Here is a 25,921-nt window from a genome sequence, read left to right as displayed (position 1 = left end):
CGAGAGGTACGAGCTTTAGCCACCCTTGCCCTTAGAGATAAAGAGTTGAAAGAACTTACTGCTTTGGTTTCTGATCAGGAACAACTTAAGCAGGATCTGGAGCTTGCGCATTCCGAGAATACTGAAACCTCCCGCTGTTTGACTGAGGTCGAGGAGAAATTAGAAAATTCAGAAATGGCGCGGGTCACAGCGGAAAGCGAGCTTGAACCTTTAAAGAATGATATGGCCTGGTTGAAAGATCGCGGAATTGCTTGCGTAAGTTTCTTCTCTCCTTTTTGTTTGTGGAAAGCGCTTTTTTGATACTTATTATTGCTTGATTTCATATGTTGCGGAATCTGTGTTAAACTCTGAAGAGCTGGATAAAACCGTTGCTAAGTTAATGGTTGTTGCGCGACATGATGGGTATGCGTAAGGATATGCTGAATGTTCCCAACATGTGACCAGTGCACTAAAAGTTAACTGGGATGATAGCAAGTCTGCGACTTTTGGAGTAAATACTGGTGTCGCGCTTGCTTCCATGAAGACAAAGTTTAATAATTTGCAACTTCCGGTTATGGACTTGATAAATGCGGCGCTGCAGTCGGATGACCACGTAGCGCGATTAAAGGAAATCTTTCCGGATGAGGGTGAAGATTTAGAGTAGTTTTAAAATTGTATTTGAACAATTTTTCATGTAATAAGCGGGATGTAAATCCCTGTTTTGATGGTGCGCTGTTGCACAAGAACCTTAAACACTGCCGTGTTTGTAAATGTTCAGGACGTATCCGTACGTTTGAGAACAACATGTTTCTATTTGTTTTGTTTAATGATTTTACAATGTTTTGCATGAGTACAATTGCTTTTATCGAGTAAGGCGAATGAAGTTGGTATAAAGCTCATGTGTGGATTTATGGTCATTTGTGACGTGATCACTGACCGCGCATGGAGCTTGTTTTGTAATTACCATAATGTTTTTGCGCTTACTACAAGAAATTGCATGCACTTTGTAAACACAAAAATAATAGAAACTTTGCAATTTTATTCATGGATAGAGCATAGAGGCTTTACAAAGTTTTTAATAATTATGTGTGGAGAAACACTAGATAAACGGCCGGAACCGAAATATCTAGGGGGTTTGAATCCGCATAAAAAGGTTAGTTTTCTCTCGATCGATCTAGGTCTAACAGACCTTCTTCTTCGGTAATTCTGCAAAAAAGAGCACAGTTAGTCTCGCCAAGGGGAGAAGAGGGTCCTCTCCTTGACCCGACTCTGGTGTGAGAATCAGTATTGGTTATGAAAAAGAAGAAGATGTATTTGAGAAGTGGGTGTAACTTGTGTTCATACCTGACTTTTCTCTTATTTATAGCCGGGAGTCGTTCGAAGGCGGGAAAACCCATTAGTGAAAAGAAGACTGAAGATGCTAACCCCGTAAGCGGTTATGCTTCCTTCCGTTAGTGCTCCTTGATCCGTGGTGATATCACATGGATCGTGTTTTAGATCAAAGGCTGGGGATTGGCCACGTGTAAAGTGACTAAGTGGAGATTATTCTTTCCTTGCATGCATTCGTGGTGAATTTAGGGACGACTGATATAGTGACATGTGTCCAGGCGGTTGTAACCGTCTTGGTGGTGCACGATTGTATTACTTCTAGAAGATTACTGTTGTAATCTAGTGTGACACCTTATTGTGTGGAAACAGGTGAATAAATCCTAAGTCTGGACGAATAATATCCAAGTCTGGATGTTAAGCGGAAGTATCTGACTTCGTATTCTTATTCTTTTTTGTGTAGGAACGGCGCAAGGTTTGGGGGTTGTAGGATTTTTAGGCCTTTGCTTTTTGTGAGACCAGTGGGCGGCCGCGCAAGGTGCTAGGCTGAAAATTAAGGTTGTGGTATGGTCCCAAGCACTTGTTATGAGGTTTTTGGGACCTTACCCCTTCAAGTCCCCCCAGTCTAGTGTTGTACTTATGCAAATAAGTGGAGCACTGGACTTGTGAGAGGGAATGCTTTTAGGTGTGGTATGTAAAGAATCTTCTATGAGAAGGTTTAATTTTGTCAGAAAAAGGAAAATTTTGAAAATCATGATTATATCGTGACGTGTGGTGACATCTTACTGCATTTGCGATGGTTTTTCCTTACATTGGGATACGTACTGGCGCTTTGTCAGACTTCATTAATGTAGCGCCGTTAGGATTTGATGTTTCCTGACATTTAATCATGACGATTTGAACTTTTCGTTTTTCGAAGCTGAGTTCATCTATATATAGGTACATTCTTCCTGCATTGCTAGTTTTTGACGACGAAGATGAAACACTCTTATCATACTCGTCTTCTGTTGGATGCTATTAGGATTTATGAAGCTGCTGAAGGCCTTGTGTTGCTTTCTCGGTTACCACCTTGTGCTGCTGCTCCGGAAAAGGATTTGATCCAACCTGCTTTGCCGGTAACTGTTGATTCTGTCTGCAAAGTTTCTCAACATACTGGTGTTGCTGATAATGTTGGAATTGTGCTGGATGCTGATAATTTAATAGCTCGGTTTCCGATGCTTCGGAAGAAAGAATGCCGGCTGGTGTATCGACGCCGGAAATCTCACCGATGTGAGCAGGTGTCTGCCGTTGACGAAGGTTCTGGTGCTGGTTAGGTGTTTAACCATAAGGGTTAGTTTAATGCTTTGTAACCCTAAACAATTTTTGAAGATCATTGCTATGATCTTGTTAAGTGTTTCTGCTGAACTTTTGATGATATGTAGATGGTAGTATACCACTAGTCTGTATTTTATTTCTATGTTTGGATTACAATGTGTTGCATGTGTTTAATTGCTTTTGGATAGGTGAGGCGAATGAGAAATGGTATTGTGCTCATGTGTGAACGTTTGTCTAAAATGTGCGCTTATGTTGCGCTTTTCTCAGACTGTTCATGAGGTGTACAATGTCTACCATATTGTTTTCGCGCGAACCAAAAGAATTATATGCAATTTGTAACAAACAGAAACAAGTATGAAAATAAATTGTTGTATTGATAAAGTGCGAGGCTTGTAATACAGGCGTAAAATAGGAAATACATTGCCTGTGAATGATTTGGCCTACATGTAACACCTGCGCAGCTGTTGCGCGTTCCAGGTGCGTGGGACTAGAGTCCCGTCAATTCTTTTGAGAGTATATGCCCCTTTGCCTAGGACCTCGTTAATGACATATGGTCCTTCCCATCTTGGCGCTAATTTTCCCGGTTTCTCAGCGTTTGACGCTTCATTATCGCGTAAGACGAAATCACCCGGCACGAATGTACATATGCGGACTCGCGCATTGTAGTATTTTTCGAGTTTGGATTTGTACCTGGCCTCTGTGATAGCGGCATTCTCGCGCCGTTCTTCAAGGAAGTCTAGATCCAATCTTCGTTCGTGCTCATTATTCTGTTTTTTCATGGCTAACATGCGTGGTGATGGTAAGCCAATTTCTGCTGGGATGACGGCTTCAGACCCATAGACTAAACTGAACGGAGTTTCGCCTGTGCTAGTTTTTGGCATTGTTCGATGCGCCCAGAGGATGCTGGGGAGTTCGTCGACCCACCCTCTGCGTGCTGTCCCTAGTCGTGCTTTTATGCCGTCAACGATCTGTTTTTTTATACTTTCCACTTGACCGTTCGCTTGTGGATGCGCGACGGAGGCAAAATGATGCTCGATCTTCATTTCTTTAAACCACTTTTGAAGATCCTCTGAGGCAAAGTTTGTGCCGTTATCAGAGATAATGCGCAATGGTAATCCAAACCTGCAAATGATATGTTCCCATATAAATTTGCGAATTACCATTGCTGTGGTTGAAGCCAAGGCTTTAGCTTCCACCCATTTGGTGAAGTAATCGACCGCTACAATGATGAATTTTACTGCGCCTGGCGCATCAGGGAATGGGCCAACAAGATCGATGCCCCATTGTTGGAATGGCCAGGCGGATGTGACAGGCACTAGCGGATTTTTTGGTCGGAGTGTCTTTTATGCATGGCGTTGACAGGCTGCGCATCTCCTTAATAAATCAACTGAGTCCATATGCATTCCTGGCCAGTAGTATCCGGCGTTCATTATCTTCGCTACGACCATGCGCGGTCCTGCGTGTATTCCGCATAATCCTTCATGGATTTCTCTGACCAAGTATTGAGCATCTGTTTTGTCGACACAGCGTAGTAATGGTCCCATGAATGACTTTCGGTAAAGGACGCCATCCGCCATTTCGTAATTTATCGCTTTGTGTTGGAGTTTCCGGGCTTCTGCTTTCCCTTCTGGGAGTTTCCCGTGTTGTAGGTATAAGATGATCGGGGACATCCAGGATGGACTACCGACCTCTATAACGTTTACTTGCTTGAGATGGATTGACGGGTTAGACAATACCTCTATGCGCACTTCTTTTGCTAGGTGCTTGAAGCTGGTAGCGGCTAATTTGCTAAGCGCGTCTGCATGCTTATTTTCGCTTCTGTTTATATGGTTAACCCTGAATGTCTGGAATTGGCTGATTAACACCCGTGCTTGTTCAAGGTATAATGCCATAGCTTCTCCTTTTGCATCGTAATGACCGTTAACTTGTTCGGCTACTAGTTTTGAATCAACGTTGGCCTCAAGGTTTCTTGCCCCCATTTTAAGCGCTAGACGAAGGCCTGCTAAAAATGCCTCGTATTCTGCTTCATTGTTGATACTTTGGAAATCTAAACGTACGGCATATGTGAGCTCGTGATTGTCCGGACTGACCAATCGGAGGCCTGCTCCTGCTCCGTCATCATTAGAAGCGCCATCTGTGTGTAAGGTCCAGACTCTGTCATCGAAAACAGGTGTAGGGTTCTGGATTGCTTCGCATTCTTGTACTTTATCGATGGGCACTTCAGTAGCAAAGTCTGCTAGAACTTGCCCTTTGATTGCTGGTCTCGGCTTGTAGAAGATATTGTATCCTCCCAGCTCGATAGCCCATTTAGCCAATCTTCCCGCCACATCGGGTTTTGATAAGATTTGGCCTAAATGATAATTTGTGAGAATCGTTATGACGTGGCCCGAGAAATACCTGCGCAAGCGTCGGGATGCATGCACTAGTGCTAGAACCAACTTTTCTATCATTGAGTAACGAGTTTCTGGGCCAGTGAGCATTTTCCTGATATAGTAAATTGGAGTCTGAACGTTGTCTCGTTCTACCTTTAATACTGCACCTACCGCTACTTTCGCGGCTGATAGGTATAAGATTAGTGGCTCTTTTTCTTTTGGCGCAGTCAGCGTTGGTAGCTGAATTAAACATTCTTTCATTTGCTTGGATGCTGCTTCTGCTTCAGGCGTCCATTGAAAGGGGGTTTTCTTCCCGCAGTTTCGCAGCGTACTGATAAATGGGTAAGATTTAGCCGCATGATTAGCCAAGAATCTGTTCAAGGTTGCTAAGCGTCCGGCGAGTCTTTGCATTTCTTTTATTGTTGCGGGTGAGGGCATTTGCTGGATAGCCTGTACTTTTTCTAGGTTTACCTTGAAGCCCTCTCTTGTGACTATGAAGCCCAGAAATTTTCCTTCTTCCATGCCGAAGGAGCATTTAGTTGGGTTGAGTTTTGAGTTTACGCTGCGCAAAGAATCGAATGTACGCTGAATGTTGTGGAGCATTGAGTCTTCCTCATGGCTCATGATGACAAGGTCATCCATGTATACCTCAACTGTCTTGCCGATGTCACTTTTGAAAACTGTGTCCATTAATCGTTGATAAGTTGTGCCAGCATTGCGCAGGCCAAAGGGCATTTTAGTGTACCAGAAGATGCCTTTATCTGTGCGGAATGCGGTTTTGTCTTCGTCTTCTTCCTTCATCTGGACTTGATGATAACCTTTGTAACAGTCGAGAAAACACTTCCATCTGAACGATGCTAGAGAGTCGACTTTTTTGTCTATCTCCGGAAGTGCGTAACAATCTCTTGGGCATGCTTTATTCAGGTCTTTGAAGTTGACGCACATTCTCCATCCGCCACTATGTTTTTGTACCATTATTGGATTGGCAACCCATGTATGGTACTTTACTTCACGCAAGATTCCCGCATTGAGTAGCCCCACCACTTGCTCGTCCATGGCTTTCGCTTTTTCTTCACTAAAGCTGCGCCTCGCCTGGGTAACATGTTCCGCTGATGGTTTCATATTTAGGCAATGTTGCGCTATATCGCGCGGAACCCCAGTCATGTCTGCTGGGCACCAAGCGAATATATCTTTGTTGTTGGACAACAATGCTTTCAATTGTATTTGTGTTGCTGGTGAAATGGCGTGTCCTAATGAGATGGTCTGCTCTGGGTATTCTTCGTTCAGGACCCATTTCTCTGGCTCGTTTGATGCTGAAGGTTTGACTACCTTTGCTGGTGGCTCATGAAATTGACTGATGACGTGATGATGTGATGTTGCCGGCATGACCATGAAATTGACTGTGACTGTTCGTGAATGTTCGCCATCCGACAAAGTCACAGGGAAAGCTATTTGCCGCAATGGGAATACAGCTTCATTACAGAATCCGGTGAGGGGAAAATCGACCGGTTCTAGACGTGCTTTATCATCTGGGTCTAGTTGTTTAAAACACTGCTCGTATATGATGTCCATCGAGCTACCCAGAACTATAAACATGTAGTCTGTCCGATAATGACCGAAGATGCCAGTGATAATTACTGGTCGCTCTTCCTGAGGGCCTCCTGGGACGACGGGAAATATGACTTGCTGTTCTCGCCAATGTTGGTCATAACTTCGTTTGTTTGTCCTTCGTGATGGACCTCCTTGAATCATATTTATCTGTTTTGGTTTAACTTTCTGATGGCTGCTATTTCTGAATTGCATTTCAATGTTACGACTAGATTGGATGTCCCCCCGACAGGGTGCTGGTGGGTCCAATACTGTAATGTTGTTTTCCTCACTAGATCTGATGCTCGGGACCTCAGATCTGGCGATTTGTGTAACGATTGTGTTTAAAGCAGCTTGACATCTGCTGAACCAAAGTCATGGAGATTTTTTCATGATTAGATCTGAGAAGTTCTCCCTATCTGAGTGATCGTTGTTCTGAGTGTTTGGGTTGTAGAACCTTCACTCTCGGATCGAGGATCTGATGAGTGGAATAATGAATCCTTTGCCATGTGCAAAACAAAGGATGAACAAAACTAAATTCAAACGAGATAAAAACTGGAAAAAACAGAGGAATCGATGGGTGCCAATGGAGAAACACTAGATAAATGGCCGGATCATGTTATGCTTCCTTCCGTTAGTGCTCCTTGATCCGTCGTGATATCACACAGATCGTGTTTTAGATCAAAGGCTGGGGATTGGCCACGTGTAAAGTGACTAAGTGGAGATTATTCTTTCCTTGCATGCATTCGTTGTGAATTTAGGGACGACTGATATAGTGACACGTGTCCAGGCGGTTATAACAGTCTTGGTGGTGCACGATTGTATTACTTCTAGAAGATTACTGCTGTAATCTGGTGTGACACCTTATCGTGTGGAAACAGGTGAATAAATCCTAAGTCTGGACGAATAATATCCAAGTCTGGATGTTACGCGGAAGTATCTGACTTCGGATTCTTATTCTTTTTTATGTAGGAACGGCGCAAGGTTTGGTGGTTGTAGGCTTTTTAGGCCTTTTTTTTGTGAGACCAGTGCGCGGCCGCGCAAGGTGCTAGGCTGAAAATTAAGGTTGTGGTATGGTCCCAAGCACTTGTTATGAGGTTTTTGGGACCTTACCCCTTTAATGTGGAACTTAACTTACTCTCTGGTATTTCCGCCGTATCTGATGGATCATGTCTTTCCGCGAGGAACTTACAGAGCCTTCTATTAGGTTTTTGCCCGTTTACTTGGGCCCTCTTCCCCTCGGGTTATCTGCTTAATCTCTTTTCGTACATTTTGGAGCAAATGCGTCAGTTCGCCGCTCTTGAGAGCTTTCTCTATTTCTGTGCGCAGAGAGATGCAGTTGTTAGTGGTGTACCCGTTGTCTTTGTGATACTCGCAGTACTGCGCCGGGTCTTGTCCATGTTTACTTTTCATCGGAATCGGAGGCTTGAATTGGTAATCTTCAGTACTTAAGACCTCCGCCGGGGTTTTTGTTAGGGGAGTCCACTGTCTCTCCCTATTTTCCTGTTTGCACTCCCGCTGTGCGGAGAGTTTATTAATTGTTGTGCGGGCATCTTCGGACGAACGACTTCCTGTTCCAGACTCGCGCCATGATTTTTTAAACCTTCTTTCGCTGGTTAGGCTTAAATCTGCAGGCCTATTGTGTGGTGGTGGTGGCCTGTTTGTTGTAAGGTTTTTCTCAGTTTGCGCGTAAACTTTGGCCGCCGCCATTATCTTTTCCCAACTTGTTGGAAGGCCTTCTGTTCCAGATAAAACTTTAATCATATCGTCACATCGAACCGCGTACTTGAATTGAGCACGGATCAATTGTTCATGAACACCGCCGATTTCTAAAACCTCTTTATTGTATCTGGTGATGAAATCATCCAGATTTTCGTCATCTCGGCGCCAGATGTTCATGACGTCAGATGTATCACGGATGGAACGCCGCTGCTGGCTGAAGTGTGTCAAAAACTTTTCTCGCAGATCTTTCCATGATTCGATCTGCCCGGTTGGTAGGTTATCAAACCAAATACGTGCTGGGCCGGTTAGGGATTGTACGAACAGATGGCACCATAGTGGGAGAGTCCAACCCCCAACCAGACCTGCGATGGTAAATACCCTTAGGTGATCGTCGGGGTCTGTTAACCCATTAAACTTCCCTATGTTGGATGGTAATTTAGCCTTTTCCAATGGAACTAAAGCTATTTCTAATATGAACTTTGAGTTTTCCGCTGCTTCTGCTGGGCGGTAAACCAAGTCATAGTTGTGCTTTGCCTCAGGGTTATAAACCGCTCGAGGCCTGTATTTGTTATAGTTTGGTTGCAATCGATTGAACACACTGGTATTTGCACTTAAACGGTATGTTGGATCGGATTCGTCAGTGTGGGTGTTTCGCTGAGAACCCAGCCTGTCATGAACTGATTGTCTTCGGTGTGTTCCTGTCTGAATGTGTTGCGATGTAGATATGGTATAAACTTCTGTACCTTCATAAGTTAATTCTTCCCGCTGAGAGGCATAAGCACGAGATCCCAGTCTCCGTGATTGAGTTAGGGGAGCAGTTTGGGCGCACAACTGTGTATATACTGCGTTTAATGCCCCTTGAGACCGGACATACCAGGATATCGGAGTTACCCCTGGTGGTAAAATTGATTGAGCAGGGTTTGCTGGTAACATCGCTGCAGTGATAGGATCATTTGCTCGATTGGATTGAACCTCGTTATCGTCCGAGGCATCTTCCGGAATTCCTTCTACTTGTAAATTGTTTGGTCGAGGACCATGTTGCCGGTGAGATGACGAATTTTTTGCCATGTGTAAAACAGAGATTGAAAAGAACTAAATCAAAACGAGATGAAAACTGGAAAAAACAGAGGAATCGGCGGGCGCCAATGAAGAAACACTAGATAAATGGCCGGAACCGAAATATCTTGGGGGGTTGAATCCGCATAAAAAGGTTAGTTTTCTCTCGATCGATCTAGGTCTAACAGACCTTCTTCTCCGGTAATTCTGCAAAAAAGAGCACCATTAGTCTCGCCAAGGGGAGAAGAGGGTCCTCTCCTTGATCCGGCTCCGGTGTGAGAATCGGTATTGGTTATGAAGAAGAAGAAGAAGAAGAAGAAGAAGATGTATTTGATAAGTGGGTGTAACTTGAGTTCATACCTGATTTTTCTCTTATTTATAGCCGGGAGTCGTTTAAAGGCGGAAAAACCCGTTAGTGAAAAGGAGACGGAAGATGCTAAGTCCGTAAGCGGTTATGTTTTCTTCCGTTAATACTCCTTGATCTGACGTGAAAGCACACAGATCGTGGTTTAGATCAAAGGCTAGGGATTGGCCACGTGTAAAGTGACTAAGTGGAGATTATCCTTTTCTTGCATGCATTCGTTGTGAATTGGAGGACGACTGAAATAGTGACACGTGTCCAGACGGTTGTAACCGTCTTGGTGGTGCACGATTGTATTACTTCTAGAAGATTACTGCGGTAATCTAGTGTGACACCTTATCGTGTGGAAACAGGTGAATAAATCCCAAGTCTGGACAAATAATATCCAAGTCTGGATGTTAAGCGGAAGTATCTGACTCCGGATTCTTATCCTTTGTTTGGTGTAAGAATGGCGCAAGGTTTGGTGGCTCCCTTTGGGCGCGAATGTTGACTGTTTGTAGGCCTTTTAGGCCTTTCTTTTTGTGAGACCAGTGCGCGGCCGCGCAAGGGTGCCAGGCTAAAAGTTAAGGTTGTGGTATGGTCCCAAACACTTATTATGAGGTTTTTGGGACCTTACCCCTTCGTCATCAGAGTTGAAGATCGCCGAAGATGAATATCGTCGAAGAAGAAGATCACCGGAGATGAAGATTGTCGGAGATCTGGAGGAGCTGTGTGGGAAGGTGGAGGGGGGTAAGAGCGCTAGGAGTCTCAAATGTATAGGGGTTGTAATGTGTAAGATACAAAAGTATCCTGGAAATGACCTATATACCCTTTGACCGTTACTTAAGTATGTTGACTTTTAACAGAAGTTGTTCACAAGGGGTAATCTTGCAACAGAACAACAATGTTGGGGGGCAAATTGCAATTTTTTTCAGGGAGGGGTCAGAGTGCCAATTGCCTTTAACCCCAGGGTGTAAAACTGCAGTTTACTCTGATAAGAAACATACTCAGTTAGTAAAGATTTAACTGATTGGTACCAGCACAAACTAAAAGTCAAGTTGGGGGTGTCGGGTGTCAAAGTGTTAGTTAGGGGTGGCAACGGCCAAAGGCCGATAGTTGGGGATGATAAAATCCAATAACCCTTATTATTAACGTTGAGGAGCTAAAATTCTTTTAGTTAAGAGGCTAAATATGTCATTATTAAAGTTGAGAGTATTATATAATTTGACTAACACGCCCATTATCGAGGATTCAATGTATAGGATCACTTCAAGGGTCGGACCTACAGTTCTGCTAAGGGGGCGGTCGCTCCCTCTGAATTTTTTTAGTGTAATATAGGTGTTGAAATCCCGATTGCCCCCATAAAATTTTATAATCACACCCCTTGAACTTTTTTGAAACCAAAAGAAATGTGAAAAGTTAACAATTGAACTTTCCGGTGGACTGTGGCGGAGCTGTGGCTGGAGATGGTGGTTAACGATAGAGAAGAAGATGACACCAAAATCAAAGAAAAGTTCACAAACATCCAATATTAATGTTTATTATTTTATACTTGGATGAAGTGTGCATTATAGCATATAGTTTTAACTAGTATGACCAACTTATAAGTCTATATACATTTTTGATTGCGAACTTCTCTATATAGATTGAGGGATTGTTTGTTTTTATTGAAAAGATTTTTCTGGCCACTTTTGTTTGCTTCACACAGACCACACGCAGACCTTTTGTTTCGCAGAGTGTTTGTTCTTTAGAAGACATTTCATTTAAAAACATCTGCGTGTCCTCTTATTCCAGCAGACGTGCACTTCCTATTTCATACCACTTCCAAACCCTAGTTATCCTTCCCTTCTCACAAATCGCCTCTCACCCCTCTCCTCTTCCAACATCCGACTCCACCTCTCACCTCCACCAACAACCGCCACCTCCACCACTCACCTCAACCAACAGTCGCCGCCTCCACCTCTCTCTTCTACCCCATAGCCGCCTCCTCCACCCCATAGCCGCAACCTCCACCTCTCACCTCCACAAACAACGCCAACTCTCACCCATCTCCTCCACCCCACAACCGCCGCCTCCACCCTCTCCTCTATCCCACAACCGTCTGCAAATGTTAAAAAAACAAACAGTATTCTTCTCGCAGACTTGAGAGGTTTTTCTACATCTTCTACTACAGATGTCTGCATATGTGGTTCTTACGGCTATAAGATTAAGATTCTAATACAAATTTTTGTAATTATTAACTTGTTGTTTCTTACTGCTATAAGATTAAGAATAATAATCAAAATAATATTTAAGAATAAAGGTTATGGGGTTATTATTTTTAAGAATAGTAAGAATAGTAATAAAAATAGGGTTAACTTTGTAGAAATGTAATCAAGTTTGACATCTGTTCCAATTAAATCACTAAATCACTGAAACTTTTTTTGTCTCTCTAAAGTCACTAAAGTTTCATTTGTTGTTCTAATATTACGTAATTATCAGGTTACTAATGATGATTTGTCAGGTTTGATAACTTTTTATAATTTTTTAATAGGAAGTGGGAAATATAAATAATAACATGAAATTTTCAATAAAAAATTATATTTTTATTCTAAAAAATTTATTAAATAATCAAAACTTTTTGTGTATCGTTTGATTCAAAAAATGGAATTCCAAGCTGGTTCCAAAATGTATGATTCCAGTACGTTTCAAAATGGAGCAGGGGTTACAAAAAATCACATTTTAAAATTTTTAAATCACAAATAGAAGAAATTGCGGTGATTTCAATATGCTTTCAAAATGGGATTCAACCATTCAAGTGATTCAACAGTGATTCCAATGATATTGCCATGAAGATGCAGTAAGACCAGAACATAAACTAGAAGAAATAAAATTTAAGAAGTCACAATGATTGAATTATGCAAATCAAATCCACAAAATAAAAACATATTCTTTCCGATTCGATCGACGATTGAAAATTGAGAGGTCCAAGGTTTGTTAGGGTTTAAAATATATTTTAATTTTATAAAATCCTTAAATAATATCCACATAAACATTAAAAGAAAACAAAAAAAAATAAAATGAAAAAATAGAAAATAGACAAAAAAAGTTTGAATGACTTAATTATAACATTTGATAAATTTGGTTACATTTCTATGAGGTTTTCCCATCAAAATAATATATAAGAATAAAGGTTACGGGGTTACTATTTTTAAGAATAGGAATCCCAAATCATGATATAAGAGTCTAGATTATGGGGTAATTATTTATTAGGGTAAATGTGTTAGTGTGCATTTTGTTAATGTTTGTTGAAACTTCTTGCTGGATTAATATTAGATTATTGAAACTTGTTTGTTAACGTTTACTTTAAGGAATGTCAATATCATGGAGCCATTTCTAGGACTTATTACTAAATTAATTATTATTAGATTATTGAATTAAATATTAGTTTTGGCTGACGCAACAAGTTTTACTTGACCCGATCCAAACAGGAACAATTTTTTAATATTCCGCGATAGATAACTAACCCTAAAAATTCCACCCCCATGCAAACTATTCTTGGATCCGCCACTGATCACTTCTGATTTTAAACAAAAATCTAGCTTGGCTTGTTTACACATACATATATACATATGACTATCAAATATAACTGAAAACTGCTAATATCAAATGTAATTAATTGTAAAACACATTAATTAACGGTACGCAAATAATTCAGATAAAAAAGGTTTACCCGTTGGCAATGTTCTTTAGCTCCCATCCAGAGATGCTACTCACATCAACAAGTGCTTTTCTCCATATTTCAGCTTTGGTGACATTCTTCGTCTCTTGTTTGGAAAACGCTTCTCCAAATTTCCCAATCTGATTTCTCACTTCTGTAGGTTCCACATCATAAAATATTGGTATAACAAATAGCTCTCTCTCATGCTTACATTTCATTATATGTGCAAGTTCTTCTAAACACCATGACGAATCCGCATAGTTTTTGGAGAATACTATCAAAGCAATTTGTGATTCTTCAATTGCCTCGAAGAGGGATTGATTGATGGATTCACCTCGTGGAAGTGTTTCATCGTCCTTGTAAACACGGATAAGGTGTTGTGTAAGAGCAGAATATAGATGATCAACAAATGTCTTGCGGGTATCATCTCCTCTAAAACTAAGAAATACGTCATATTTGCACGAACGAGAAGAAGAGGCGGGTGTAGAGTGAGAAGACGACGAAGACGATGCCATTGATGTGTTCATCTGTATAATGACCGGAAACAATTCAAATGAAGATTTATGTTATTTGTTTTGCTACCTGCTTAAATGGTATTTAAGAGTAAACTTCTTGCTAACTTCTAATTTTGTACCTTTTATACAATTAATTATTTATGAAACATCTTTTTTTTCAAATCTATGTATAAGTTGTCGAGTTTTTCTTTTTTGGTAAAATGGTGTTTTTTGGCTGATGGTTTTAACATATGGTGGAGGATGAAAATAATTTTGAAGAATGGGTGTTATGCTTGTAATACAAGCGGATTGTGTGACTTGTTGGTCTAATCCGCTTGTACTACAACCGGATTATGTTCAAAAGTATTCCTTCGCTTTGTTGCATGAGAAGAGCACATGTCGCCGGAGAAGATGACTGGACGTTCGCAAACTCTGGCAAATGTCCGGTCATCTTCTCCGGCGACATGTGCTCTTCTCAGGCAAAGCGAAGGAATACTTTTTAACATAATTCGGTTGTAGTACAAGCGGATTAGACCAACAAGTCTCACAATCCGCTTCTACTACAAACATAACACCCAGTCTTCAAAATTATTTTTCATCCTCCACCATATCTCAAAACCATCAGCCAAAACAACACCATTTTACCAAAAAAAAAAAAAAAAAAACTCGTTGTTTGGAAGTAGTAGTATATTCTTAGTACAAGGAATATCCGAAGGCATACCATACCTGTACCAGCAAATTAACTAGGTTATTATTTTCTAGGGGGTGTGGGAGGTAACTGGCGGACGTAAACAGAGGGTGACGAGGCCAGTCGCAGGCTCGCAGCAGTTGCGAAAGTAGGGCGATGCTGTGGATGGGCTTCTGTTTCTGCTGGCTGGGAAGCGGGTAACGGCGGAGCAAGAGGTCAGTTGGCTTAGGAGTGGGTGGGAGAGCAGGAAGGGTTGATGAAAGATGGATTCTTCGTATATATAATATGTCGAGAGTGAGGGAAGTAGAGGGAGTGAGGATGTTCATTTGACAACAAAAAAATAAGTTGAGAATCACAACAAAAGGTCGTGAGAATGTCGGATTGGTGTAAATTTGTATTTATGTAATCTGTTTTGTTGGTTGCTGTCCGTCCCGGTCTTCGGGTTTGGTTTCTGTTAATAAAGTTAGCGTTTAAAAAAAAACAATGTAGCTGTATAATTTAATTTAACTATTTGTATAAGTTTGGTATACATGGCGGTGATATAAGACCATGTTTAGTGGTAAATTGTTATAATGCCCCCACCATAGGGCATTATTCGACACGTGTTATCCCAGTCAGCATGGGCATTATAGCATAAAGTGGTGTACTGGGGCATTATTCCAATAACGTCCATGCAATTATTTCTCAATTATTTTTTTTAAATTAATTCATGAAATTAAACAAATACAATACTTGAAATAAAAAAAACCCGAAAAAAACAGAAAATAAACTTAATATAATTCATTAAATTAAAAAATACAATACTAAAAATTTACTTTGAGGCCTAATGTGTAGTAAAGTTTAAAACTATAGGGGCTTACGTGTCAATATCAAAGTTTTAAAACAAAGCCCTTTTTCTTCTTCGTGCATATGACCTGCAAACCCATTTGAAATTCCAGCCAAAAATCCGGCCAAATCAAACCCCACAATTATCTCTCTCTCTAAACCCACATGTCCTCATTTGATTGGCCATTCAAACACCCTTGAAGCGTTTTAAATAAAACGCCAGATCCATTTTTTTCGAAAAAAACGCCCCAAAACGCCTAGCGTAGTGGGCGGCCGGGCGTTTTCCGGCGTTTTTGGGCGGTATCAAGGGGGAGAACACGCCCCAGTACGCTTGGTCTAATCGTCTACTTTACTGTCCCACTAAATTATCAATACGCTACAGTTTTTGTACAGTTTTTACGGTTCTTGTAATTTCCAATATAAAATTTGTTTCTTGGTTATTTCATTTCACCTATTATTTCCTCTCTATTATTTCACAAAAAGATTTTGTGAGCCAAATCTACTATTCAATTATGTATAACTCATTATAGCCTTGGGTATAATTAATCAAAGCACAATTCATTTCTCCTTTTGGTTTGTTGGTCTATTGCCATTTGTTCAAATACTTTTAGTTTTACCAACCTTTAGTTTGTTAGTTGGTTTATTGGTCCATTGCCATTGATTCATATATTTTTACTTTTACCACCTTTGATTTGTTATTAAGAATTACAACTCAACTTTTTTACACTTTTCATCCTAGTTTTTGCCATTTACAACTTTGCCGTTTTATGTTTTGTATTATTTTTCGGTCTAAAATATATTTTTTACCCTAATACTTTTGCAGTTTTAACTTTGATCTTTACAAATTTATCATTTTATGTTTCGATCTAAAGTTTACGAGTTAACACTTTGCAGTGTGTGTATGCGAATCAAAGTTTTTACCTTAATTTGTTTTGTGGTTTAACAACTCTATCGCAACGCATGGCTCCTAAGTTAATTTAGTTATTTTTTTATATGTTTTACGTTTCAGTCAAATTTTTAGAAGTTAACACACTGCAACGCCTGTACGTTGTTAATCGTTTTTACGTGTACTTGTGGTTTGGTTTAATGAACCCACCGTAAAACGCAAGTTCCAAATACCAGTTATTATTATTTAATAGAAGCAAACAGAAGAAAAAAAGGTCATGATTTTTTATTGAACATATGTAGGGAGAGATTCAAGGAACTAGAGTCAAAAAGTGAAGATAATTTCCACTAAATCACGCGTTCCTCCAAAGTTGATGAGATTTCTCAAAATAAAGCATTTGTAGTGCTTCCTACTTTATACTTTTAAATCCACCAACTCCACACTAATCACGCGTTCCTCCAAAGTTGATTTTTTTTTGAATGGAGAATTTCATTAAAGCAACGGAAACGAACCCGAGAAACCGGGCCGCCCAAACAAAAACAAAACCCTACATAATTATAAAATTACATCAAGATTCCCAATTGATATTCTTGAACTTGCATCGATTTTTAAACCATAGGAACCCAACCGTCTTGACATCGCTAATCACATCTTCGACTCTCACCTTTTTATTTGAGAAAATAAGCTCGTTCCTACCTCTCCAAAAGGCCCAGCACCCGCACTCGATTATAACAATACCATGCAACGTATCTTTCTCGGTATCATTCAGACCCGTATAATTTTGTATTTCCTCCAAAGTTGATAAAACCTCTCCAAATAAAGCATTTGTAGTGCTTCCTTTTCTATTTTAACAGCTAATTAAGTATATCCTTTTTTATTTTTAAATTTCACAATTCTCGAAATAAAGCATTTGTAGTGATTCATTTTAACTTTAAGGGTTATTGGATTTTATCACCCTCAACTATCGGTCTTTAGCCGTTGCCACCCGCAACTAACACTTTGACACCCGGCACCTCCAACTTGACTTTTTGTTTGCAGTGGCACCACTCAGTTAAATCTGCTCTAACTTGGTTAGTTTTTTGTCCGACGTGGCACCATTTCACTGATGTGTACATGATTACGTGGCTAATGATGTGTTATATCTCTTCCCTTCTCTCATTTATAACACAGAAACCCCAAAAATCACAGTCATCCATCTCTTCGATTCATCCCCACAAAATCATAGTCATCCATCTCTTCGATTCATCCCCACAAACCAACACGATTACGTGAGTCGGATGTTTGAATGATCCAAGACTTCGAGCGCATCAAATTACACAATCGGTTGTTTGAAGGATCATCATTCCCAAATGACCACAATGGTATCTCCCCAGTAACTCCCAATGAGATTGCACCAGTAATCCTGTTGTAAATTGCAGAAAAATGTTTTAAAGTAGTGATTTGCGCGATAGACGGCGAGATTTCACCAGTGAGGTTGTTTACAGACAGAATCAATTGTTCCAATTTGGCAGTTGACGAATACCAGAAGGAATTACACTAGTAAAGTTGTTATTATTTGCAATAAATTGTTTCAAATTTAACAGTTGACCAATACCAGAAGAAATTGACCCACTGAGTTGATTGTAACTCAAATCAAGAACAGAAAGATTAACCAACTCTGTGTAACACCTCGAATTTTTGTGTCCAATGATGTGTTAACGCGTGTCATTTGATTACACGTGGCATCCATAATAAATAAAAAGGACTAATTTTGACAAACCTTGAAAGTATATAAATTCGAGGGTTATAAATGTCAACAAGGGTAAATATACTATATAGTAACCCTAAATAATGCTTGAACCTTCAAACGAATAAATCATAAATCGTACGGAAGCGAAACGCGGAAGAAAGTGAGAGATTACGAACTACAGGGGTTAACTGTGTCAACATGTTTAATTATACCTCTGAGTGACCCTTTAACGTTCCCAAGGCTTCGTAACCGTATTACACGCTCACTAGAATATACTGTATAAATTCCGCAAAGTTCCGTAAAACGAAGGAGTTATACTCGAATTCGTATGAGAAGGGTTAAAAGCGTAAATAATGAAAGTTAAGGCTTTCTGATTAATTAATAAATAAACCGGGGACTTAATAACGCGGGTAAATAACACGAGGCCCCTATCGGTAAATAACCGAGGGCCAAACCGCAAAGTTACCCCTTCAAAACCGAAAGGTCAGGCAAATCATTACGAAAGATTTCGTTATTAATGGCCAGATTCTGTAATCATTATAAAAGATTTGAGAAATTCAGGAAATATAACCTCTCGCGGCCCGCGTGAGGTTTAGACGTAAGTTGAGGCGGGCCGCGAGCCACCTCAAATACGCGTCTGGTTTATTAATCCCAGGCGGCCCGCGTCAAAGTGCATGGGAATGTCCATGCGGGCCGCGTAAAGTGCCCAGATGCAGAAACTTTGTAGTTTCTTGCCTTTTGGAGCTTTTGAACGACCAAACACCAATCAATGAGGCATGGGTGCCCCCTACTCGACCCATATCACTCAGGGGACATCTACCCATCATCATGACCAGTATAGGTTGTTGTGTAGTGATCTAGAGAGCTTCCTTTGGCTATAAATAGCCACATTATGTGCATCACAAATCACACAACACAAAACACATTCACCTAATCATTCCAAGAGCTCTCTAGCATCCATCTCTGCCCTATAAGCAAGAACACACTTCTGTAAGTCGTTCATAACCATTTTGGTCATACATTTCCATAGTTTTAGCCTATAAACGCAACCGTCGTAACTAACGGTTGTCATTACAATAACTTGCAAATGGTTCAGTCTTATGACGAATCAAAAGTAGCTTTGAGTTGGTATTTATGTGGGTAATAAACCTCTAAAAGGGTTCCCCCTGATCACCACTCTAACTATGTCAAATATCGAGTCAAACGCGCACTTAAAAAGTCAACAGAAAGCTATTTTGGCGATTTACGCATAATCGGTAATATATATATTATGGAACCTGTTTGGATAATCATAAAACATGGTAATAAGTATATAAACTTGTTTGCGCTCGTTTGAACCGACCATTTGCTATATTGAACCGGTTCGGAGCCGAATGTCGCAAAAGTTTGACTTTTGCTTTGACTTCAGTTCTGACCCGTTTTAGTGAGGTATAGATATGCCTTAGGACTCTCTTAGGACCAGGTCACATGTTGGTATAAACCTCTGTGATCGGTTCATGAGTTATCCGAGTCTTTTGCGCATTTCCGTCATTCGCCTAAAAGTTGACCGTAACGGCCTTTTAAAAATAAAACGAGTTTTTCGGACACGTGAATGGACCAGAACCTTGCTTATTAAATTATAAGCATGTCCGTAAGGTTTCGCGTCAATCCGAGGTCTAGAATGCGAGTTATGCTAAAAGGCGCACTTTTGAGAAATTTTTGTATTTAACGGCGCAATTAGCATAACACCTATCTAAACCAAGATTTCGTCACCAAAACTTTTACCCACTGTTATAAAATAATATTTTGGGAATTTTAAAGATTTTTAATAATTTTTACCTCGCTCATAACCTGCGGTTATGGCTACGGTTCGGTAAATACCGAATATGCCCTCTTCGGCCAAAACATGAGTTCTACAAGGTCTTTTGACCCGATTCCAGTTGCTACTGGTTTTAAATAATAAATAAAGTATTTTAAGCTTTATAAGCTGTTCGGGAAACTCAGATTTCCTGTAAAACTCGAAAAGCCCTTTAAAAGTCTTTAAAATGACCGATAAACCCCTACGGGGCGATATTTTAACTAAAACTCGTTGCGGGCGTCACGGAAGGTATCCTACTGATACCACAACCTATTTAAGGCGCATTGACTTAGGAAATAAGCGTAGGACTCACATGGTTAACCGTTTCGCCTATTGCGCGCACGGATCGGCTCATGGAACTAGTTTTCATGCAATAGCCGATATGGGTCAAATTATATTATTTGAACCCCAAAAATCCAGAGTGTGAACTATAAACCCATATTAAACAAGTCTTTGAACTTGTTGGGTCAAAATCACATTCTATTCTCGGTTTTCGCCTTTTCGCGCGATTAAACCATATTCATATATCGGAACCAACCGGTCTAGGCTACGGCCAATATAACGACCCGTTAGCATTCTAAGAGGTTAATTAAAACCTTCGTTCCAGATTAGGAGCCCCGGTAAAAGATATCGGCGATTTAATCGAACTAAGGATATATACTTGCAAATGTAAATACTTTTGACTTATTTCCCCTATATGGGCTTGGGTTACGGTATATTAATACCGCTTGATTGAGCATTATATAATTCCATCGCTTAGGTGGTTAATTGATTAAATATGATTGGCTCATTTAAACAGTTTTGTTTCTTACAAGCCTTTGGGGGGTTATTGACCGTTGTCCCGGATATCCTTGGCATCATTTTACGAAATGGCCACGACCATCGACATCCCGGTGTAGGCGTACACCCGGTATATATTGTCGACATATAAAGTTTAAAAGACGTAGCCGTTGGTTTTTATACTACGGTTTTACGCAATGTGGTGCGTCAATTAATCTTTAACCCGGCACGACCCGGGCTACTGAACGCATAAAAGAACATGTAAAACGTTCACAAGATCATTATGAATTTTCCCAAGTTATAAAAGAATTTGTGCCTTGTGCATTCAAATCAATTTTAATAAACATTTTCAAATGTGTCAGTTGAACGTATTTACCAGTGTAAACTGACGTATTTTCCCCAAAAAGATTAAATGCAGGTACTAAACGCAATGGGCCGGTATTAGCTTCCTTAGCATCATAGATAGTCTCGCAAACTTGAGGCGATATCTGAATGGACAATATTTTGTTATTCGATCCGCTGTGGATATTCAACTTCTGTAAAACATTGATATTTTCACCAGAGGTTGAAATATATATTTATCTTTAAGCTTCCGCTGTGCATTATATAATTGTGTGGTTTGACTATATTGTTGCCAACGTCGTCACGGTAATCCCCCACCGGGCCCACCGGTGAACACGTGGAAATCGGGGTGTGACAGGTTGGTATCAGAGCCAACATTGAGTGAATTAAACACTATCCTTATGTGTTTAATCTCAATAACACAATTGCACATACTTGAGTCTAGACAATAACTTAGGACAAATTCGGATTAATACTCCTTTTTGTCTTTTTCCTACATATGATTTTAGTCTTTTCTTTTATATGATTTTTTTTTGAAGCAGGAAAATGCCACCTGTTATATTTCGCGGACGAGGAAGGGGAAGACGAGGCCGAGGAGAGATCGTTACCCGTAACGATCACGAAGCTGGACCATCAGGTACAAGACCTCCTTCAATGACGAGGAGCGAAGAGCCTCAGCGAAGAAGAGACCTGTACGAGCCAGCAAGGCACTCAACCTCGCACAGTTCAACACCATCCTACCGACACTCGTTCGGGCCAGACTCAGAAAACGACCCGAACAACCCTCAACCTTCCTACATCCCGCTACAACGCTCGGTGTCTACCCGTGCATTTGGGGATCCTACCCCGTACTTCATAGGTCAGTTCAATCCGGCTGACTATATACAAGAACCTTCTGGATTCGTTCCGCTTGGTCCACAAGACCACTTCTCTGAAGATCCCATGGATGAGGACGATGATCCTACTGAACCCGCACGTGGTACGCCCACGCATCCGATTGAAATCTCCGATGGATCTTCCTACCATGGTCCACAATACCAAGGCCCTGACAGCTTTATGGCCTTGTTCGACCAGCATGAGTGGTACTACACACCATCTCATCAAACATCGCAGCAGCAGCAGCAACATCCGCGAGATCCTTCTGAGGATCCTCACTTCGAGGCAGTGACGCCACCGCCTCCCCCAGCTACACAACCAGTAATGCCTGATCCGCCAAGGCGAAGAAGGTCAGGTGCAAGAATGTCTACCCGTGGAGGGGAGTTCGTTTCAGTACCCCTCGACACTCTAGCGGTAGCCACTACCCATCTCTACCGGAGGAAGGGCCTTCCAGCCCAGCTCAAGAGGCGAACTCAGCACCAGTTGCACGTAATTCGCCACCATTTGGGGACGATCACCCAGTACCTCCGTACGGAACGGCTTATAATCCATTTGAGCCAACGTCGAACGCGCACTACAACTACAATTACGAGCGCGACCCATACGTAGTAGCGTCCAGGTATAACGCACGCTACCCAGACAGGAATAGGGGCATACCAGATTACTCAGCTCATGGGTATCCAGCGCCACCAAGACCTCCAGTTCCTCAACCACAACCACGTTTCTCTCCCCCTGAACAGGAGGAGATACTCCAGCGATTAGATCGCGTGGAGAGAGAGTTTGAGGAAGAAAAGAAGAGCCATCGAGGATTTCTCAAGGGCTTAGCAAGTCTACTAAAGGGCAAAAAGAAGAAGCGTGACCATTAGCCCTTATGGTTATATTAATGTAATTTCTATATTTAAAATAAGTCCCTGCGTGGACATTTATCGTATTTTAGTCCTTTATGGGCTTATCCGTTAAATCCTACAAAGACACATGTCGTGTACTAGTGCTTGTACGGACCTATCTTTTACTTTAACCTGATTAAAGGTATGTACTACTTAAAAGACCCGTTTAGGGCAATATGTACTAATATTTGAAATATATGGAATGCATTTTACGAGTTTTGTTTTAATATATGAAACAATCAAAACCATTCCTTTTACATTGATCTGCCTAAATAAAGAATCTTAAAAAGGTGAAACCTAGCTTGGTGTCTTTTATGATCCGGTCATGATGGTACGACCTAATTAAGAGATTCAGATTCACTGTTAACCTCTGCAAGCATGTTGACATTCATGGTAGATGTGATTCGTTTAAAATCACACACGTCATTCTTATACAATAATCCTTTAAGGATTTCAAGACCCAACTAAATGATTTTTTTTTTGTAAATCATGGGCTAGATCACAATAAAGGTGATCAAATTATTGAAACATCCATTAGTGATGTAGTGCCTACGGGCCGACTAATATACAACATCCATTAGTGATGTAGTGCCTAAGGGCCAATCTTATTTAAACATCCATTAGTGGTGTAATGCCTACGGGCCAATATTATTGAAACATCCATTAGTGGTGCAGTGCCTATGGCCCATAATAATAGTCTTATAAAGACAAAAGACAGTGGTGGTCTATGACTCCCTGCTAGAAAAAGAGGTAATGAAACTACGGTTCAGACCTCTATGCTGTGGATTCTTTGGAATCTCTGCTACTATTATAAAACATCCTCATGATTAGGCTTTATGCCGCCAATACTATTATTATAGATAAAATAGAATATGTTCAAATCCTAACATTAAATGTGTAATTAGCTAACCAGATATGGTCTCTGTTACCATGGTTAACGAATTGCATAAAAGACAATTCCATAATAAAATTCTAAATAAAATTCTTGTTGTCTTCTGTGACAGATTTCGGTCAAAATGGCGGAACCTGATGGAACGAACAGCCACACAAATGAGGACAATTACGATGATGCGCAAGTACACCTAACCGGCGCACAATTAAAGGCACTTATTGACGAAGCTGTTCTAGCAGCTCTGAATCATCCAAGCACTGAGACCTACAGCAGGTCTGTGACAAAGCCACTCTCCAAACCCAGGTCACAGCCCAAACCACCTCCTCAACCCAAGAAAGATGACGACAGACACTCGTCAGCTGAAAACAGTGTTCATCGCGAGCGCGAGTACACTGATGCATCTGGTGCAAAGGGTTGCACTTACAAATACTTTGTATCATGTAAGCCTCGGGAATTTACGGGGGAGAAGGGTGCTGTGGATTGTATCATCTGGCTAGACGAGATGGACACGATAGTGGACATCAGCGGGTGCGCCGAGAGGGACGTGGTAAAGTTTGTGTCCCAGTCATTCAAGGGCGAGGCCCTAGCATGGTGGAGGGCTTTAGTGCAGGCTTCAGGTAAGTCTGCTTTGTGCAAGATGTCATGGGGGGAGTTTATTGCCCTCATAAAAGAGAACTACTGCCCTCAACACGAGGTTGAAAAGATAGAGGCTGACTTCGTCTCACTTGTGATGACGAACTTGGATTGTCAAGCATACCTGACAAGCTTCAACACCATGTCACGCCTGGTGCCATATCTGGTAACACCAGAACCTCGGAGGATTGCCCGTTTCATAGGGGGCTAAGAGCCGGCGATCAAGGCCAGTGTGAAGGCCTCTAGGCCAACGACCTTCAGGTCAGTTACTGACCTCTCCTTGTCTCTTACACTAGATGCTGTCCGTCTGAGGGCACAAAGGAGCAAGGAGGCCGAGAAGCGGAAACGTGAGGACGATACCTCACGAAAGTCGGGGAAAAAGCACCGTGGGAACGGTGAGGGCAAGGGAGGGTCGGAGGCAAAGAAGGAGGGGCAATCTGATGGAAGACCACACTGCAAGGTCTGCAAGAAACCTCACTCCGGGAAGTGTAGGTTTGCGTCTGGTTCACAGTCGCAGCAAAAGACTTCATCCTGTGGACTCTGCAAGTCCAAGGATCACAAAACCGTGGACTGTAAAAAGATAAAGGATGCAACCTGCTATGGTTGTAACGAAAAGGGTCACATAAAGAGTAACTGCCCTAAGTACGCCAAGAAGGCAGAGGAAACAAAGAAGTCAAATGCGAGAGTGTTTCGCATGGATGCAAAAGAAGCGGTCCAGAACGACAACGTGCTCACAGGTACTTTTCTCGTAAATAATATATTTGCAAGAGTACTATTCGATTCTGGAGCCGATAAATCTTTTGTAGACCAGAAATTTTGCCAACTATTAAATATGCCGATCAAAACCTTGGATATAAAATACGAAGTAGAACTGGCGGATGGCACGTTAGAAGCCGTCTTCACTATTTTAGAGGGATGCGAGATATCCATTAGGAACCACTCTTTTCCCCTATCTCTACTTCCCTTCAAATTGGCAGGTTTTGACATTGTGCTAGGCATGGACTGGTTATCCCATAACCAGGCCCAAATCATATGCGGCAAGAGACAAATAGTTTTAAAGACTCCGAGTGGTGAATCTCTTACCATTCGAGGAGATACGCAGTACGGGTTGCCCGAGGACGTATCTATGCTCAAAGCTTCAAGATGTTTGAACAGAGGCTGTGTAATTTACATGGCACAGGTTTTAATTGAAGAACCTAAACCGAAGATCGAGGATCTTCCAGTCATCTCTGAATATCCCGAAGTATTTCCTGAAGAACTACCTGGTTTGCCACCAGATAGACAGGTGGAATTCAGAATAGACATTATTCCTGGAGCAGCTCCAATAGCGAGAGCACCATACAGACTAGCTCCAACAGAGATGAAGGAACTTAGGACCCAGTTGGACGAACTGCTGGCGAAAGGTTTTATCAGACCTAGTTCATCTCCCTGGGGAGCACCGGTCCTGTTTGTTAAGAAGAAGGACGGGTCGATGCGTTTGTGTATCGACTATCGAGAACTAAACAAGGTTACTATAAAGAATAGGTATCCTTTACCAAGGATAGATGACCTATTCGACCAGCTGCAAGGAGCAAGCTACTTCTCGAAAATCGACTTGAGGTCGGGCTATCATCAGCTCAAAGTCAGAGATGAAGATGTACACAAGACTGCATTTAG

General features: G+C 41.2%; 1 protein-coding gene across 2 annotated transcripts in view; it reads right to left on the bottom strand.

The window, feature by feature from the left end:
- Nucleotides 1-14,923, bottom strand: part of LOC110935557 (disease resistance protein RUN1) — a 32,277-nt gene extending 17,354 nt beyond the window's left edge. The window contains exons 1-2 of one of the 2 annotated variants that reach the window (XM_022177932.2): nucleotides 14,617-14,923; nucleotides 13,409-13,923 (exon numbers count right to left, since the gene is read on the bottom strand). In XM_022177932.2, the coding sequence (XP_022033624.1) occupies nucleotides 13,409-13,923; nucleotides 14,617-14,904 (803 nt within the window). In that variant the 5' untranslated portion in view covers nucleotides 14,905-14,923. Of the gene's footprint in view, nucleotides 1-13,408; nucleotides 13,924-14,611 lie in introns of both variants that reach the window. The other variant, XM_022177934.2, reaches the window with a different exon arrangement.
- Between the last annotated feature and the right edge of the window lie 10,998 nt (nucleotides 14,924-25,921).

Source organism: Helianthus annuus, chromosome 4 (genome assembly GCF_002127325.2).
Source record: "Helianthus annuus cultivar XRQ/B chromosome 4, HanXRQr2.0-SUNRISE, whole genome shotgun sequence".
NCBI classification, from domain to species: Eukaryota; Viridiplantae; Streptophyta; class Magnoliopsida; order Asterales; family Asteraceae; genus Helianthus; species Helianthus annuus.
Note: the sequence above shows the minus strand (reverse complement) of the source record. Positions and strands in the feature narration are given on the sequence as shown.